The sequence below is a fragment of the Chaetura pelagica genome, unplaced genomic scaffold, assembly GCF_000747805.2.
Source record: "Chaetura pelagica isolate M959 unplaced genomic scaffold, ChaPel_1.0 scaffold90, whole genome shotgun sequence".
NCBI lineage: Eukaryota > Metazoa > Chordata > Aves > Apodiformes > Apodidae > Chaetura > Chaetura pelagica.
Window position 1 is genome coordinate 13,546,165 of NW_009953496.1, and position 20,329 is coordinate 13,566,493.

At 40.5% G+C, this 20,329-nt stretch overlaps 1 protein-coding gene across 1 annotated transcript; it reads left to right on the forward strand.

The window, feature by feature from the left end:
* The first annotated feature begins 159 nt into the window (after nucleotides 1–159).
* Nucleotides 160–1,055, forward strand: FAM110C (family with sequence similarity 110, member C). The gene is made up of 2 exons (XM_009999256.1): nucleotides 160–243; nucleotides 306–1,055. The coding sequence occupies exons 1-2, from the start codon at nucleotides 160–162 to the stop codon at nucleotides 1,053–1,055; spliced, it is 834 nt and encodes a 277-aa protein (XP_009997558.1).
* The last annotated feature ends 19,274 nt before the right edge of the window (nucleotides 1,056–20,329 follow it).

Below are 20,329 nucleotides of genomic sequence, written 5' to 3' on the forward strand. Positions count from 1 at the left end.
AGCAGCGAGACCTCCTGGGTGCAGGGCAAAACAGCCGGCAGGGACCCGGGCAGAGGGAAGGGCGCGAAGCCGCTGGAGCTGGCGAGGGCGGTGTGTTCCTGCCGTGCCCCCCTGCAGCACGGCCCCCCCATAGCCAGGCGCAGCACCCCCAAGAGGCAGATGCGGCCCGATTCCCTGGTGATTTACCGCCAGAAATGCGAGTTTGGGAGAGGTCAAAGCCAGGACAGCTCACGGGGGAGCTTGGTGAGGAGGATCTTCCAAGGGTCTGTCAAGGAGAAGCAGCTGGCTTCCCCTGAGATGCCCAGACTCATGGAGGACCCAGCAGCCACATAGCCAGGCGCAGCACCCCCAAGAGGCAGATGCGGCCCGATTCCCTGGTGATTTACCGCCAGAAATGCGAGTTTGGGAGAGGTCAAAGCCAGGACAGCTCACGGGGGAGCTTGGTGAGGAGGATCTTCCAAGGGTCTGTCAAGGAGAAGCAGCTGGCTTCCCCTGAGATGCCCAGACTCATGGAGGACCCAGCAGCCAACGAGGGCAAGGAGTCTCTCTCAGCAAGAGGCAGTGACCATGAGCAGAGCAACCAGGGAGCAGAGCCCACCGCTGCTGGGAGCAGTGAAGCCCCGGGGCTCTGTACACGAGAGTATGAGAGACCCTCAAAACTGAGTGCACTTCCCGAGGAGGGCAAGGAGGTGAAGAGGAGAGGTCTCCATCGCTCCCAGTCGGACATCAGCTCTCGCTACTCCAAGTCCTTCTCTGAGTTTGATACGTTTTTCAAGTACTGTGGCCTGGAGCAGGAGGTCATCGAGGATCTTGGGAGAGAGAACTTCTCCGTGGTGTCTGACAACATCTCCTTCAAGCTCCGGAGCACCAGCGTGGCAACGTCGGAGAGCGACTTCACGCAGCACAGTGGGGACGAGGGGCTGCTGGAGGATGAGCTCACAGAGCAGGTCCCCAGCAGCACCTCCGTGATTGAGCGCAACGCTCGGATAATCAAGTGGCTGTACACGTGTAAGAAAGCCAAGGAGAACAACAAGGTGATGCAGGAGCTGGCGTGATGGCTTCTTTCAGCATGCATTGCAGCCTGGTGAACTCAAGGTGTGTGCAAAGCCTCGCCTATTTATATGTATCTTTCCATTTTAGAAGTGGTTACCTTATCTTAGTTTATTTTAGTCTTTCCATGAAGAGCAAAAGGAAAATGTATTTAATATACTATGTGTTCCATTATGGCCTTTTTGCAAAGAATCCAGCTCATTGCAAAAAAAAACCCAACAACAAACAAATGCATACAGCTTGTCAGATTTAGATCAGCCTCCCCTGTGAAATTAAAGAGTCAGTGTTTATGAGGGATGTCCCTCCTTTGCAGATTCCTGATTTTATAAATAGCTTGTTTACACTATTTCTACTATATTAAATGCTAGGAAAAAAAACCAAAGAAATGTTCAGCCCTTAATTACAGTTGCTTAGATAACAGACTGAACTGAAACTATTACTAATTAGGCATACACTGTGTTTATACTTTACTGCTACAGTTTTTCTCTCTTTACTCTCCCCCTCTCTCCCTTCCCCTCATACATAGGCACCCCCAAGTACCAGGAAAGCAAACCTGAGTCAGTGCTTCTGCTAGCATTCTTATTTCCCCACAGCTTCCTGTTGGAACCATAAAAGTTTGCTCCAGCTCATCCCCCTGTTATTTCACAGGCTTGAAGGTTTCTATCCTGTTTGACTCCAGTGGATCTGGGTCTTCTGCAGTGGGATTTGCTGTGCAGTTTGACACCAGTAGCTGAAAATCAATTGTGTGGTTTGCCTTGGCTAGGAGGCTACTTCACTGTTTTGAACTAAAGATAATTAAGACAAATGTGTGGCATCTAGTTTTGAAAATCAATTACTTCACAGACAGAAGCAGAACAACTTTAGCCTGGTAAAAGCCAATGTCCTGGTTTAAATACAACATGGCTTTATTTTGCATGTGATCTCCCAAAAAGAACTTTATTCATGGGGCCTGTGGTATTCATGATCTAGTAGATACCAGCTTTTACTCCTTGCAATACATGAAGCCCTTAGGATAAGTACCTCAGCTTACAGCGTGGTATTTAAAAATTGCATGAGAAGATCGTGATGTGGAGGATTACGTGTATGTTTTCTGACAGTTGGGTGCCTGAGCAGAACGTCGTATAGTGCAGATACAGCTGCTGATATAGAGTGTGGGCCTTATGAACGTGGAGAAACGTCGTGCTTGAGCCTCTTTCCTACACAGATGTGGGGCTGTCACTCTCAAATCCTTTTATTTATATAAGGCAAAAATCCATTTACTTACCTGAATCTTGTTTTAAGTATATTAAATTTGGATCAGTTCTAAAATTCAGATTTGACTCAAAAGCCTACTTTTTCCTGTGAGTTGAGAGAGGAGGAGGGGAGAGAGGGAGAGAGCAGTTCTCACACAAACATTTCAAGCCCTTGTAGATAAGCACAGTTGTCAGGTATCTGGCTGACAACTTAAATAAATGTTGTTATGTGACAGATCCTTTCCAAATTACCTTAGAGAGAAGAAAGGGCTCTCTTGACCCAATCACTTCTCTTTGCTCATCCTTCTGTGATAAAAGGCAAGGGAGACACAAAACAAAATGATGCAGGTGGTGGTTTGTAAACCTTGTTGCAGCTGCTGGCTTTGCTAAAAGTGGAGGATGGGATGCAGATGTCACTGCACACAGGAGCCACATAACAAAAACAAACACATTTCCATAAGGAGAGCAAAATAAAGGCCTGTATGCTTCTAAATGCCCTTAACAGGGATATGGTCCAGGGCTAGAACCATGGTCATCACCACAGAGCCTGCTCAAGAGGGAGCAGTTGGCCCATTCCCCATCCATTTGCATGGTGCTGTGTCCAAGTGCCACAGCTGAGGCAGGAGATGCTAGTGACCACCCGGGGAACAAGCAATCTGCAGAGGCAAAGGACAGGAGGGGGAGAAGCTCTTTTCCTGGGGCTCAGTTCACGTAACTTGGCATGGGCTTGGCCAATGGCTTTTATTTTCAGTATGTGAGGCAAAATGAAAGTTCACAGCATGTAGCCTAGGTAAAAAGACCTCCGTGAAGTAAACAGCAAACTTATTTAAGTATATGGTCATTCTGCAGTAATTCTAGTACAAGAACAAGAGAGTGCTTTACACTGGCAGCAATTTCCTTTGGCACGAAAATCTTTGTCAGCCTAGGAAACAGTGATCCATAGAGTCAATATTATAAACCTAATTTTAAACATACTAGGTCTGACTCTCAGCTGATAGACCTCAACAGTAGGGCTATGATTGCTTCCAGGCTAATTTCTGAAAACTGAGAATGTACTTACCATTTAGGCCACAGAAGCAGAAAGTTCAGAGAGGTCATCTAAAACTACCAGTACACAGCATCCAGAATAAAAGACAAGTCATCGAGAGTTGCTATACGTTAAATATTAGATTTACTGGTGTGGAATTTAACCTGAGACTGGTTATCACCACGTGGTTGCAAGATGAGTCCTGTATTTCCTTATGCCCACATGTTCACATTTTCCTTCAGTTCTACTCTTTCTTTGACAGTGCAGCATCAAGTTAGAAATCTAAATATTTTCACTGTATCCATGTATTTGGCTCTGTTTCGCTTGCTTTACTGGTCCACCAGGCAGTGAACTCCCTGCTGCATGTTGGAGTTACGTGCTCTCCCTGACGGTCCCAGATACATCCTTTTACATTGAGCTTTACATCCCCCTCGTTTTACACAGAGGCTTGAAAATTGTTGCACCTTCTTTGGAAAAGAGACAGAAACCTGTTTGCTAAAATCCAGCATTCATTATGAGTAAAATACCTTTCAAGAATTGCAGGGCTTTTATGGACCAGTGATCATCCCATTCATATTTTAAGTTCTTTTAATTTTTCATGAGATGTCCAGGACCTGGTGGAGCACCATGTAAATAAAACAGCTGTTTGAAGGATCAGATTCCCTAACATGTTTCATCAGAGTGATGACTGCACAGTCTGAGCATGGGTTGTGAGCTTTAAAAAACCAAGGTCCTCATTGAAATGGGCATTGCTGCTTCTTGGTGGGACATTGCCTGGGTTCACTCCTGCAGTTCAGCTTCTCTTGCTGTCAATCCTACTTGACTTTAAGAAGGGAGCTCACTCTGCATTCTCTTTCCTGGGTTGAATCAAGATTGTTCAGCCTTCAGTTTCAGCACCATTCTTAAGCAGATATTCATTTTTCAAGTGGAAATCTCCTTGGAGATGAATCTACTAACTTTGCAATAACGATAAGCAGCTGAGTAAAAGCTTTAGAGTATCACTTCATGCTTGTCTGAAGTGATAAATAATAAATGAAACATTTTTTTCCCTCTTTCTCCAGGATCCTTGACTTGAAAGTTGAACAAGACCAGACACAGGAAGAAACTCTTCCCTCCTCTGGCTCATGACTACTTTGTCCAAGTTTAGTGTTTTATTATTGCCTTCTACCCTTGCCCGCATCCCCTGGCAGCGTCACTCTTGTCACAAGCACAGAGGTGACCAAAAGCACAATCAGAAGCAGAGACTGTGAATAGTGCCCCAGCAAAACAGCGGGAAACTAAACTCCTGGAACAGCAACGTGTGGCAGCAGCTGCCATCCACGGTGAGACTCACCATCAGCTCACAGCCCTAGGATGCCCTTCCAGACTGTGCCAGAAGGTCTGTGTTATGCACCTGTCTCTTTCCAGCAACGAATTTGTCAGCAGGGATGGGGGGAGAAAGTGGTAATGAAGTGGTAATGACCTCTGGGTCAGGCATTTCCTTGCAGGCAGACAGGCTCCACCCAGATGTTTAAAGGCTCTGTCTTACCAGGGCTGTTTGACCAGGGCTGATCCTGACATCATTAGATGTTATTTGCTTGGGTGGTGAAGACTAACTGTCAGTTTTATCTGGGATACTTGGCAAGAATGTTGTAAGCTAAATTCCTGCCAAGCCTCTCTTTCTGTGAGAGCCAAATTCAAGCCAAATTAAGAGTACCTTGTATCCATCTAATTTGCTCTGTCACACAGGTTGCTCAGCCAGTGGGGAGGAATGGCCTTTAAAACCCTGCCCAATGTATTTTCAGGAGCATGTTTCCAAGAAACAGGTAGTCAAAAATGAAGGAGGGTTTTGCATAGCTACTGCCTCGCTAGAGAACAGTACAATTCACATATGCATAGGCACCTCCACATTGTTTGCAATATGTTTCTAACTCTGACATTGCAAGGTTTGGCAGCCTGTCGTTTAACAGATTTAATTTTATGCACTGTGTGAGCAGTGGTCTCACAGAACCATCGTAGGAAACTGTATCCCAGGCAATGTAAGGCCACACTTCCCTAGCATGGGTCTGGAGTAAGGCTGTGCTTGGGATGTGCAGGGTGGCACCACTCCAGTGCAAGGCAGAAGGCATGTTAGGGCACAGCCATGCCAGGTGAATATCCTGATGGGGTGAGATACCCAGTTCATCTTACTCAGTTTCTTCAAGAAAATGCTTCATTAGAACTATCTGACCTAAACATATTTTAAAAGCTGATAAAAGGTATTTTAGAGTATCAATGTAGTGAATGGGGCTTCTACAATTACTCATGGAATTTGCTGGGTGTGGCTCAAACACTTACCCCGATCTGTCGTTGCACGCTAGGAAATGTCTTGCATCAATGTATTTCTTTGTGGACATTGCCAACCACAAAAAATGCAAGAACCTCCTGATCAAAGCCAAAGCCACTTCCCCTTTCGGTCACAACCATGTCCATCTGTGAGAGTTGCCCTGCTGGAGTCACCGTGAGTTGCTGGGACTTGACGTTAAATGAGGGTCTTGCAGCGGTTCAATGTTTACTTTGTGTCACTGTGGATGCCGTGTCCAGCTTACCTGCCCACCAGGCCTGTGGTGTGAGGAGACAAGAAACACCAGCTCCCATTCTTTGCATTCCTTCTGCCCACACCGCGGCAGCTCCCACCACTGCCTCTCCTGGCCCAGAACAGCTGCTGGCGCAGCCCGGTGAGTGCCAAGCTCAAGTGAGCACTTGAGCTGCATTGCTCAAGTATTTGCTGCTCCCAGTAAGGGCACCTGCAGCAGCAGGAAGGATGAGGGTGAGCGGTGACGATTCAGTAAAACCAGTGGTAGGAGGAACAGTTTCCTATTTTGACCTACACAAACTGAAAGAGTTGCCCTTGAAGTGCTCATCAAGCAGTTTAGTCAACATCAGTTAAATTCACAGCAAGATCACCCTGGTTGCATTTTCATACATTTTAAATGTGCTTGTCAGTCCCTGGATGGTTTGCTCTCCATTACAGAAACAGTTTGAGAATGTAGGGCATTTGTCTTCATTTTCTGGTGTTATGTACATGTCTGAAGTTGTCGAGACAGATAGATAACAATTCCAGATAAAAGAATTGTTGAACCCACTCTACATTTAGGAGAGAACTAAATAGTTGGCGCAAATTAACTTCTGCAAACTCAGAGAGAAGCTAGAAAATGGGGATGTTTCTGTTAAATAACATTTCTATGCATATTCGTTACCTTATTATTAAAGGATGATTCTCAGAAAACTCCAACCCAAGATGCTGCTAGTATGGTAAGATTTATACACTTAAGGTGCAAGATTTTGAGGGATACAGTCCAGGTTTATTAGTCAGGACCACACCTGTTATATCTATTCTTTTTATACTCACTTTGCAAGGTGCTGTACCACGTAAATATTTATCAGCGTTTGTCAGAGCTAAGGATTGTTTTTCTTGGGAAATATGGATGACAGCTTGGAAAAATATTTTTGTTTTACAAATCAGTGCCCTGCCACAGGAGAAGAGATTTATTTTGTTTTGTTTCTAAGGATTTTTTTTTGTTTCATTTTCAGGCTTCTGCTTAGTTTTGCTGTTTTAGTTGAGCAGTTCTTGAAACTTAAGAAAGATGCACTGGTCGTGAGTTTTCAACATTAGGAAGGAATATTCTTAATTTACTTCAAAGTACTGAAGATCAGCCTTTCTTAAAATTGATGAAAGTTGTATGGCAGAGGTTAGTAAAATCAGAACTAGTCCCATTCTGGATATTTTTTAATCCTCCTTTTGATCTTTATGAATGGTTTAACAGGGTTGTGGTGACTTTGCACATGTATTTGTGGCAAACTTTCCCTGGCTTTGTTCAAATTCTGATAGGAATCCCAACCTCTCTGAGGTGTCATTTACCTCATAGACAATGTGAACTTCTCTAAGATCTTCTTCTGTTAAGCTAGAGATTCCCTTTATTTAGGAATACCTTCTGGGTAATCTAATAACCTGCCTTTCCCAGTATTCCAGGAATGACAGTAGATGACAGTCCGTCTTGGGGATGGGTAATTTGGTGGTTTTCTCCAAAGAAGAAGCTCTGGGCTTCACTCAGCTCCTGTTACTGTTACATGTAAAGGTTTTTCCTTCCTTCTACTGAGTCTTCCCATCATATCCCTTAAAATGAGAAAAACTTACCACTGTTAGTCACTTCCTATATTCTTCAAAAGAAATCTCAAGATTTATTTTTACTATTTGATTCTAAACCATGTGCTTTTGAAGAGGTGACATTTTTCAGCTGTAGTGATAAATTGAGTGACTATTGTGGAATGAGCAGCAGTTTTAGCAACAGAGTTGGGTTTCCATTCTTCTGGAAAACCTAAAACTGGGGCTGAGGGCAAAGGCAAGCCACAAATTGAATTATTTTGTTTGACTAGAGCTGTGTAAACTAGCATAGTCAAATGGAGTGCAAGCCTGCAGCTAACTGCTATTTACACCCAAATGTTTCAAGGTGCTCCAACACTGTGACAAGGGGCAATGTCCATGGCTGTAGTGTAACAGAAGACAGGTACAAAGTCTGTTTTTTATGGCCTGGAAGCAAGTGTTTGCAATAAAGGCATGAGATAGAGACTGTAATCCTTGCAATATATTGTAAATATTACTGTACATAAATGTATAAGTAAGAAATACAGATTATTCTATAACATGTATATTACTTTTCTAAGGGATATAAGCCCTCGTGTTTTGTGAAATCACCCACACATTACATGAATGGAGATTAAGCAGAAACTTTCTCCTGGGAGCAGGTTGTCCTGTAATTGCCTCCTGTGAAGTTTCTTGCATGTGCTTTTGAATCCTTTGAAATGGAGTACTGGTCAGATCTGGTATGGACATTTCTAAGTCGCTGTGTTTATATTCCTATGAAAGAACCTGTATACTATTGAAAACATACAAATAAAAATGCCACTTGGAAAGTTAATATTTTTTTTTAAATTGTGCTCTTAATTTGATGTCTCCACTGGGGTACTATTATTTTAAAGCTAGAATTGTAGAATCACAGAATGGTTTGTGTTGGAAGGGACCTTAAAGATCATCTAGTTCCAACTCCCCTGTCATGGGTCTGGACACCTCCCACCTAGATCAGGTTGCTCAAAGCCCCATCCAGCCTGGCCTTGAACACTTCCAGGGATGGGGCTTCCACAACTTCTCTGTGCAACCTGTTCCAGTGTCTCACCACCCTCACACTAAAGAGTATCTTCCAAATATCTAAAGAATTTCTCCCTAACATCTAGTCTCATTAGGGAATTAATTTATCTGCGAGTAGAGTTGATATTAGACTGTGAGCATCTGAAAGCATAATGCTTCCCTGGACCATACCCCTGGCTGAGAACTTAGGCAGGGGATCTTGTAAGAAGGTAGCACTCACAAGGAGTGTTAGCTCTCAATCCCAGTAAATTTGAAATAAATGAGTCAAGGGCTGTCCCATGGTATTTTAATATTTTTCATTTCAGAATATGGCTAAAAAGATGGGTGGGATAGTTATTTTTTTTACAGACTTCAGTATTATATTTGTGTTTACTCACTGTCAAAAGCTACAGTGTGCTTCAGGCAATTCCATATTCATCACAGCCAGTGTCCAAAGTGGCAAGGAGCTTCAAGTTCTGGTTGGAAAAAACATGTCTCTAGAATCTTCTTAACAAGCTGTTGTTTGACTGGATTCCACAGAAAAAAATTCAATATGTGATGCTAATCCCCTGTGCATGTATTTTGTAAAGAAAGCAGCAGAAGTAATAGGTGGGGTACAAAAAGCTTTTACCAGAGACTAATGCACTCCATTTGCATAATTATAATTTTGGTATGGTCTAACCTGCTCAGACACCACTGTTTCACCAGCCAGCATTTGAACACAACTAGAGGCAGAACAAACTGATGGTGTCTGTGCAAATTAGGTTCTTCCACAAAAACCCAAGAGCAGCTTTCTCATCATTGACATGTATCCTTCCCCACTGAAGCCCTGGCTGACCTGCATCACTGCAAGATACAAAGCAAGTCTGGAAAGGGGTGACAATTTGTGCATCCCCCTTTCTATGGAGTTTAATATCTCATAGCAAGTCTTTGCTGCCTTGGAGTGGAAGGAGCCATCATAGCCCATGGAATATCCTTGGGCTACAGCCCAGCTTAGCATTTTAAGAACCTTATTTTAAAGTCATTTTTCACATAGCATATTTGTCTCACATTTTATGAAGTTGGGTGAATTTCTTCCAGAAGTAAGGATTTGTAAGTTTTTGTTCTTGGACTGTCTGGTGCAAGTGACTTCTTAAAGTCCATAGCTTACTGACTCAATGCTTCTCTTTTGATTTTTCTCTGGGCAATAAATACATGTTGGAAAGAAACTCTAAAGATACAGTAACTGGAAAAAGGTATTTTCAGGTGTTTTGTAGATGTTGGTGCATTCTGAACATAGAACTCCAATACTTAGCATCTCCAAGAACTTTTGACAAAGAACAGTCTATGTCAACAGCAGACAAATAAGCAAATATAGGGCTTAGCTTTACTCTTCAAAAGATACTTCCAGGTTTTGGGAAGGTTTAGTGATTGGGCCATATTTATCCTGGGTTTATCCTGCAGGACTAAAGGAGACTATATCAATTCACTGAAGTAGAATGTTGGAGGGAGATGCCCCATCTTGACTTGGAAAGAACAACTCAAATCATTTGCAGTCAATGCCGTAATAGGCAGCTTAATTCAGGAAGGTCTCCATGACAAAAGATGTTGGGAATTTTGATCACTTATACTTGCCAATAAAACCAGAAAGACTAATAGTATCAGAGAAAAACAGTCTCCAGATCTAAGTGAGTTACATATATCCATCTCTAGAAATCAGTCTAGCTCCTAAGAGAACATTAAATCCTGTAAAATTAGTTTGCACATTTGTAGGGGGGTTGGCTTGCTTTGGCAATTCATATAATAAAAATATCTAAGAGCTTTGCTTCTTTGGATTTCACACTTTGTCTCAATAAGGAACAGCCCCATGAGAGTACCAGTTTTGTACTTTTTTCAGGGGCTGTAGCAAGAAGCAAAGGGCAGCAATAATTGACAGGTGATGATCAACATAAGACAGTGTGAAAACAACCAGAGCCAAGATTTAGACTCGTGCGCAAAGAGGCGGGCACAGCTGAGCACACAAAGGGGAACGTTGCCCTAACTCCTTCCTGTCAACCCAACCTCTTCTTACATCACTGTTTTTCTCACTGGTGAGTAGGAAGTTTTAAGCACTTCCACAGTTACTCATCGGTTTGAATTGCACATCTTATACCCTCCCTGACAGTCCCTTTCGGTGTCTGTATTTCCAATAAACTCATTCATGTTGCATCAGTATTAAAAAGGAAGGATGCTATTTGTCCTCATTCTTGTGTCGTATTTTTTTTCTGAATAACATTTCCAGTTAGGTGTTACATTCTTCTACTCTATTTTTTTCTATCCCTACCCCAAGGAAACTAAAAATTAAACATGCAAACAGTCAAGAAATGAATGAGTTGCATAGTTAAGCAGAGGCTTACTAGGTTAGAGACTGATGTTCCAGTCCTGTCATGTACATAGCTCTTCCTGCATAACTTAGCACCACTTTTCATTGTTTTGCTCTTTGATACCTATTTCTAACATCATCCTTGGCTTGCTTTTGGGCCTTTTAGATGAGAAGTTTCTCAGAGGTGTGCTGTGACACTTCACTTATCTGCAAAGAGCTCTGAACACAGCTACTACAAAATCAAATGCCAAATCAGAGATCTATTAATGGTGTAGTGTAGTTTAAACCTTCTAGGAATTTCAGTCTAGCCAAATAAAGAAAACATCAGGTCAGTGAAAGCAAATTGGGAAAGCTTTGCAGCAACAGGTCTGAAAAAAGAAAAGGTCCTGAAGCAGTTCTGTGTGTTCTGTGGAGTTCAGTACAGAGACATATACCTTGAATTTGTTGGAAAGATAGGGCTTGCTCCTCATTTATTGAGGACCAGCCATTGCTCAACATCTATTTTCTCCAGGAAAGTAAATTTAAGAAGCAGTTTATCACACACAAAAGTCAATCACCTGCAAAAATAAGCTGAATTGACTCTCCAGACATCTACCAGGTTCAACATGAGCTCTCCCAGAGCTGCCTTCATCTGCTATGGCAGCAGCAAGAATAGGTCTCCATTATTTCACTCTGTTATAGAAAAGGATTAATTCCTTCATGTCTGTTACTATAAAGACAGTAAAAAATGTGTAATTTCTGCAAATAGACCTTCAATGTAACTTCCTAAACAGACTAATAGCCTGGAGGCTCCAATTTTCTTTGATTTTCACTTACTTAGTAACTTTACTACCCTACAGTTGATGGAAGAAAAACCATCTCATTCCTCCAGAGATTGAGACATTCATAGATCGTCTTACATCGCTCTGATACCATTGCTGAAACAAAGTGATGGGATGGTAAGAGGACTTCTTCTCTGCCTGCTGGTGCAAAGTCTCATCATGTACTATCCAATAAGATGTTTTGGGTTTTTTTCCCCCATGCCCACTTAAAATCCCCATTTACAGCTACAAGTGCCTGATCTCAAACTATCACAAATAAATTCTCCCAATGTTCAAATTCTGTATTATGTTAGCATCTTGTCTTAACTGAGGACAGAGGCCAATGTTAGTAACAGTCCATATATGTAAGACATTTATACAAATGCTGGAGTACATAAAAATCTAATTCTGCTGATTAATCCACAGAAGATATCATATTTTTTCAGATTTCTTATGGAAAAAAAAATAATATAATGCAATAAACAATCTGCCCTGCAGAATTCAAGGAAACAAAAATAATTTGAGAGAATTTTAATTCTGGAAGTTACAAAAATTTAGTATTTTCTGTCTCTCATCATGTACATAACATGTAAATCCCACAATCTGAATACTTACCCATAGATTCAAAATAAACCAAACATGAATATGGGCTTCTCAGGTTATCAGCTGACTTTCTTCAGAGTACCCTAATAAGTGCATTTATGGCATCAAATGGCTTAGCAGAGCCAGCTGGGGTGTTTGCAGCAAATCTCAGGTGGAATGATTCCTCACAGAATAATACTCAGATTCTGCCTGCAGTTGGAAGGCACAGAAAACTGTTGTTTTAATTACAAGTATGGTTTTAAATCTATTTATATTAATTTAATTGTAAAAGAAAATGTATTCAAAAGAATTGCAAACCTCCATGTGCACAACTCTACTTCAGCAATCCTCTCTCCGTTTAGTTCAAGGCAACGTGCCACAGGTTTCAGCTGAACAGAAGCACAGCCGAGAAGGACTCTGAAACGTTCATTTAGCTGAGATGCAGCCACAAAATGATGTCCTGGTATTGAATGGGGTGGCCTTGCCATTGAGCTGCAGGTTAAGCCTCTGAAGTGTGCCCAAGTACAAAATAAACCACTCTGGCCACCTCCAGTCCTGCTTTAGTGATTTCACACTTCCCTGGGCATCTTCACAGGTTATTGTCTGTGTGGCAGGAGGGGCTGCCGTGAAGGAGGCCTGCTAGTAAGAGGGGGTGGTTGACCTGAGCTCTAAAACCACTTGCTAGAGCTCATCCTCTCAACAGTAGTTCTGTCAGCTTCAAGGCACATGCCCACTGCATAAACAGAATCCATACCAGTAAGTTAAAGCAAGAGGACAGGGTTTCTCTTCATCTAAATAAATGCTCTACCATTTCAAACAATTCTGTATTTGTCCTTCTAGACAGATTTCAAATAAATATTTCCATCTTGAGTCCATCTTAAAATGATATAGCTCATTCTTAAATCAAAAGGAAATCTGACCAAGGACTTCTTTACTTCTTTTCAATTGATTTTACTCAACATTCTTCTTGGTATCTATCTTTTTAATGTATATCTAAGTGTATTTCTTACCTAGATTTATTTCTTTCCCAAGAAAAGTATTTCATAGTTCTTATAGAAAGTTATGATCCAGGTAAAAAACATCCAAACATTCAGGACTGTTCAGATATTTAATCTGGACAAGAAACAGAACAATGCCAGTTTTTCATTTTATATTTTTCTTCAAGCCTGCTCTTCATTCAAGTTCATGGTTCAGTGAAGGAGGCAGGAGTGGCATGAGGAACTTCCAGTATCTGATGTGCCTGGCCATGGGTAAATGCTGTGTTTTGCTCTAGGTGTATAGTATGTAGTGTGATCAGATTCTGGGCATGACTGTGAAACATAGACATTGCCCAGTAGCAGTATTCCCATTATTAAGAACCAGGTAATGTTCATTTCCTAAAGCCTTCACAGCCTTCCATGGCAGTTCTCTTTGTTGTGACTAAGCTCAGTGACACAGCTGGATGGTGTCTGAACAGTCAGGGTTACACCTTTGCCACTATGACTAAGGATTAAACACAAAGCAGAGACAACAAATTCGATCTGAGCAGGAAGTAAACACAGCTGATTCTGAGTGAAATCAAATGGAATGGTGCAATGGAAATACAAAATATTCAAACATACATAGGTGTATTCCACAGAGGGAAGTGTGCTGCATAACAAAATATCCAGCAGAAGTAAAAGCAAAGCCAGTAGCTGAACGAGGAAGTGAAAATTAAATCAGTTCAAGAAAAATTATCAAAAATTAAAAAGTACAAGGAATGAGATAGACTAGAAATCTCCCAGACTGTGGAAAGAATGAAGATGTAGCTGTGATAATGGGGGTTTTGACTGTGTGAAGGATGCAAGAAAATTTATCAGCAATAAAGTGAAAGGTAGCATGGAATATTTGGGTTAATTATAAATAGTCAGGTTGCCTGATATGAGAATCTTTTTAATGAAGTCATTGGGACTAGATACAGACTCTATACAATGTTTTGCTTTTCAAGCTCCAAGATTCTCTGTATGCTTAATGAAGTAATTAATTAACTATTGGTAGTACCTGCAGGTAGAAAGAGCCATGTGATACTGCAGTCAAGAGGAGGGGTGCTAAGTTACTTGGTAATACCTTGAGCTATTTGAAGTTGTGTAATGTTTCAAAAGCACTCACAACCTTTCAGAGTCATAATTCTCTTTACCAGAAGTATCTCAGAGCCAGTTTTACAAACAGATGCTGGTGCTAAGGGTTCAGCCACATGACTCAGCTATGGCAGCTAAACCTGCCAGCACTTGTCCTGTGAGCTGCTGTGACTGTCCAGGGGCATGCTCCTGCCCTGCTCCAGATGAGACGTGATGCAGCAGGGCCTGTAGGTAGTTTACAGGTAAGGTGTGTTGCTTTGCTATGAGGGCAGGCTAACACAAACAAGGTCCAGCAGCACAAGGCATCTCATCTAACTTTAATCCCCCAGCAGCTCCCTCTGCAGTCAGTGACTCATCCTGTCTTTAGATAGATTTGGGTATGAAGCATGAATCACGTCTGGAGCTGCCTGTATTTCACTGTTGATTACAGAGGGGGACTAGATGACTAGTTTAGACTAGACTACTAACCTTTGTCCAGGTAGACTTTGACAAGAGCAAGTCCACCCTCAGCTGATGTTCATAACATAGCATTGTGAATGCAGTGTCTGTCTGAAGCTGTAAAGCCTACTGGGATTCTCAGAGAGGGGCTGTTATTTTTCACAGTCCTTTATTGAGATAAAACATTTTGGTCAGAGTGGCTGCTGTTTCTGAAAGTCCCCACGAAGGTGTGGCTGAGCAGGCTTCAATTTGGTGAACGCAACATTTGTCAACACTGAAGCTCCCCAGAAGAAACACCACAGAGCAAACATTATCATTGGCAGAATGTTCCCATATGGCAAAGGATGTCAGGTGCCTCCAGCCTGGGTGGAGCTCGGGGAACGTGGCACCACAGTTGTACTCTAACATCGAGAGAAGTGCAAAACGTGTGCTTCCTTCTTTAGGAATTGGCAGGTTAGTTAAAGATAAACTTAACATTTGGCATATTAATTAACTTCCGTGAGTGCAGCTGTCTAGAACAAGTTCTGCATTGTCTGCTCCCTTCAGCCTCTTTTCTTGAAGTTGTTTTAAACTCTCAACCTGCAGTTTAAAGTGGTGCTAACTGAGCCGTGGTGACATTTCGTATATCCCCTTTGATAGAGCACAACACTGAGGATGAATCTGAAAGATCAAGAGATGTGCTTCTATCTCAGAAAACAGCTGGGTCTTAAGCCAAAAAGTGAAGCAATTGCTGGAAAGTCAAGGAAAAGCAATGCAAGGATTTATTACAACTGCCTTTATTTTTTTATTTTTTTTTCAAAATGTAAGAGGAAAGAGCAGTTTGTGAAAACAATAGGAAAGGTGTTGAAAATTGTAGGGGGAAGGATATGTGAGTCATTAGTGTACATAAATCTATATATCTAAATGGTAAAACTTGAGGGTTTTTGAGTTAATGTTTCTCACAGAAGTACCTAATAAAATCTGCTTTCCTAAAAAAAAAGAATAAATTAAAAATTTAAAGTCTGAAAGTCAGTGTATTTTTGCCAGGAAGAACTACAAGTCAAAGCAAAACATCACATACATAGTAGAAGAAGTAGGTCCACTGCATCTGGCACATACAGAAATAGGCTCATTTTCAGGGTGGGGTTTTGAATGGGACATTAGAAGGAAATAATAGAAAAGTTGAATGTCATTTATTACTTGGTCAGCTGAACTGTAAGGAGGAAGAAACAGTTTGCAAGCTGATCCAATGTGTAAAAAAATATTAATTCTTGTTATAGGTAGGGCCAGAACTGCCATGACAAGAGCTTGTGAGAGCTTTCATGATACATTAATGCAAAATATTCTGTGCCAGCACTACTGAGTATAGGCAGTGTACTCCTTTAATCTTAAAATTTCAATATATATGTATACTATCTGTAGTCTGTTAGGATTGAAGTTTAATATTTGTTTGCATTCTAGTCAGCCCAATATATGTTATAGGCCATTAGACTGCTATATAAGGAATCCTTACTTCAGAAAAATTGTATATACTTATTTCAGTGATAACATACTGAAAAGGAGGCTTTAACTTTAACTCTAAAACTGTATGATATCTTAATATGTGAACATACAACTTATGCATCTGTTAATGTGTAACTAAGTGAAAGACACTTTGGAACAATAGAATGAGTTTGTTTGCAGTTTTCACAGTTGTACTACAGTAAAAAAATGTGATTTATGTGTTCTACCATAAGAAGCCCCAAATACAGTTTGTAGCAGAGAGGGAAGTAAAGGCAGTTTCACTTTTTGCTATGTTTTTTTTCTAAAAGTCTCCTCCCTACCTATTGCTTTAACCCTGCTTTTATGAAAGTTATGTCTGTCTGAGAAAATCTTAAATCACTCAGAACTCTTGTAACATCCTCTCAGATTATTAAGCAATGCTATCTTTATTTCCAGGTGGAAAACTGAAGCAGAAAGAAATAAAAATGGAGAAATCACATGCTGATGCTAGAAGGAAAATTTGTTATCTCTGGAATAGAGCTATAAAGGAAAATCAGGAAAAAATAAACAAGAAAAAAGGAAGGAAAGAATTGCAAGTAACATTAGGCTGAAACAGATGTGACTAGGAAATAGAAATCTACAAACGACCTTAAAATGAAGCCTGTTGATAGCTCAAGAGTGTCTTATACCCAGCTGTCCTCCCTAAGAAACAACACTCCTCTGCTAATATTTCTTAAAGACTTACTAACATGTTTATGAACTCATTATTTTACGATCTGCTCCTAAATTTGTCCTTCTGCAGCTGTCTTCCCCCTCCTATCTGACCCTTTGTGCTTATTATGAAATTAAAGCAGCGTGCCAGGTTGTGCAAACACTCCCCATGGCAAATCTGGGCGTACCTGAAAGTCACACACTGTGTTTGCCTGAGGTCTTAGCTGCTCTTCCCACAAAACGGGCAGAGATTGCATCTGTTTGCAGATGAAATCTATATTATTGATTTCTAGCCATCAGGGTTCATGCAGATGCTGTTTGCTGAAACCCCAAAGCAAAGCATGAATTGCAGCACCGGAGACACACCAGCCAATTTTTCTTGCATCTGCCATTTCCTTGCACTTCTCTTATTTTGGCTTTCTACTTTGGAGGCATGTATATGTTGTATTGCCTATAAATATGTTTGGTATCCTGAGATTTTCCTTGCACTTCTAAATACACTAGTCCTCCATCCTTTAGCTGTCTGTCAAAGGTGATCAAAGAAGGAGCTGAGAAGAAATAGTTTAAAAGGGAATTGCTGATCAAAGGAATGGAAATAACATTTTGACCAGAAATATGTGATGTTATGTCATGGGAAGATTGGTAGGGAGGGAATAATAGTCTTTTTATTATTAAAATAAAGACTTGTAATAATGATAGATTATTTAAAAATACACTAACATCTTATTATTATATAATAAAAATTAAGCAGCAGCTTTTTGATAGCTCTTCAGACCTAAGAGCTCTTATCTCTTTGGTATACATTTAGTTCTTTCTCTGAAGACTCTTGAACTCTTTACTTTTGAAGATAAGATACTGGATTAAAAGGAACAGTATTTTTATTCTATTTGCTTTAGAAAGTCCACACATGTTTTGAGGAAGAATTGACTAAATTGACAAAGATTAAAAGCTGTGAAGGGCAAAACACAGAACTGGGACAACTTGCAGCATTTGTACGAATCCACCAGGAAGCCACCTACTTTGCACCAGGCTTTGTGCTGTAGGAAATGCATCCACACTGGTCGTATCCCACTCAAGGCTGTGGGGTGGTGCTCTCAGCACCAGCACAGGAGTGCCTTCAAACCCCACGTCCCTAAGTGCCCACACTGCTTGGCAGGACACAAACACAAATGAAATACATTTTTGTGGCAAAAGAAATTTACATTCTAAGAGATGTAAAGAAATGACAAACAGCTACATTAAAGAAAACAAGCACAAGTTAGAACAGAAACAGCCAACATTTTCCAAAATACTACTAGATATCTTAATCTATAGTTGGGCAACTTAATTCCTCAACCTAAATCCTTATTAAAAGAATTAACGATTGTGAAAGTTCTCCAATTCTGAAAAAAAAAAAAAAATAACAACACACAACAAACCAAACCAACCAAACAAAAAAACCCCCAACAAACCCCCCCCAAAAAACACACACACAAAAACCCAAAAACAAACAGACAAAACCCCAACAAAACAAAACAAAACAAACCCCAAACCACAGCACAAAACCAGAGAATTCACATTTTGTTGACTGAATATAAACTAAGATCAAGGTTTTCAAACACAAGCAGGGATTTTTGACAGATAAGACTCAGAAACACGTCTGACAGTTCAGTTTTACAGAAATGCTGATATAGGAAGCCAGCCCTTCTTGACAGTGTGTCTCCTGTAGCTGGTAATTTAAAAAACTGATAATTTTGGATTCTGGCTCATGAATACCATATTTGTAAACATAGGCTCAGGATGTACTCAATGCTTAGATTTCACAGTAGGCTTTCACTGTTTTTTCAGAGCTTTGATATGAGCTATGCCGCAGGGGTAATACATTATATCACCAAATGGATGTATGAATTTGAATCTAGATTTAAAAAGTCGGTGAGAGCACAATTCACAATAACAAATCTTTCCAGTTCTTTTTTGCTACAGATTCATTTTTCTACAAGATACAAGCACACGATGAATTATGAAATGCATCAACATTTCTCCTCTCTTATTTTGGGTATTTGGGGTTTTTTTTGTTGTTTTCTCCTGTTTGGAGACATGTGTACCTTGTCCATTTTCTGATCTATCAACCAGTAAAGTTAATAACATCTGAAAACACTAGCAACAACTTGAAAAAAAAAGCAGTGTTACATACAGGCTCTCTTTCCTTCTCTAGCATTAGAAATACCTGACCCTTTTTGGAGAGCATTATGGACCCATGAAATAATAGATGAATAGGCAAAAAGAGAGAAGACACATAAATAATTTTAAAACATGACTAATGTTCTAAATCATTAGATTATTATTTTATCATTACTTTATCATATCTCTTTCCATTCAGTTGTCTGCTTTGCCTATTAGGGGCAATTATTCTTCAGAATTCCTCAGTGACTTTCCTAAGAGTTTCAGCCCTGTGAAAGAAGAGCTGACAGACCAATTACAGTATCAAGGATTCCCTCTGATTAACACTGTCTGGATAGTAATTACAATTAATATCACAGGAGAAACATTGCTGGAGTTTGCAGACATTAATGATTTAATAATCATTGTGATATCTATAGCCATTTCCATGTGTGTTTACACAACAGAAGCACCAAAACCTGCTGAAGTGGAAGATGATCAAAGTCATGTTCCTAATTAGGCAACAAGCCAAAGAGAAAGGGCAAATTGGTAAACCCTTCACAACTTTCATAAACCCTTTCAATGCTAACAAATCAGGGAGTTACTAAGTACTGGTATAGAATACATCACACTAACAAGACAACAGGAGCTTTTGTCTCAGAACTACCAAAAATAAAATGTTCACCTTGGGAAAATTTTTTACCATGTAAACTCTGAATCCTGAGTATGAATGGGTTTGATTTTAATCTTGTACAAGGCCAAAAAGCTGGAACCACTGAAACGTTTAATTTCTATTATTTTGAAAGGTTTAAGCTGACTATGTTGAGAGCTTCCTTCCGAAAAGCAGCAGCACAATCTATGGCCACTGAGGCTTCTAATTTCACTATCACTTCAATGAAAGGAGAATTAGCAGTGCAATTTGATTCTTTCAAAATAGGTAGATACAAATGTAAAACCTTGTTTTCTGTAGGGGACAATGGTGACTAGGACTCTGTAGCAGAATATTTGCTTTTGAATTGTAGGGATTCCCTCAGTGTCTCATGAATCAAAATGAACTTTAGATGCTCATCAGTCGAGATGCTGGAAACATAATGTTTAATGCTCTTCTATAGAGTCACATAAGCCATAGACATAACTGATAGTGCCCTTCTGAGGACGAGTTTACTGCAATTGAGCTACCATGACCCTAAGAACACACAGCAACACAAATGGGTGCTGTCTCAAAAAATACTATTTTTTTAATATTTACTAATAAATGCACCTTGTCAGTTTGACCCTCCATTTGATCCATGATTCCCAGAGCAAAGAT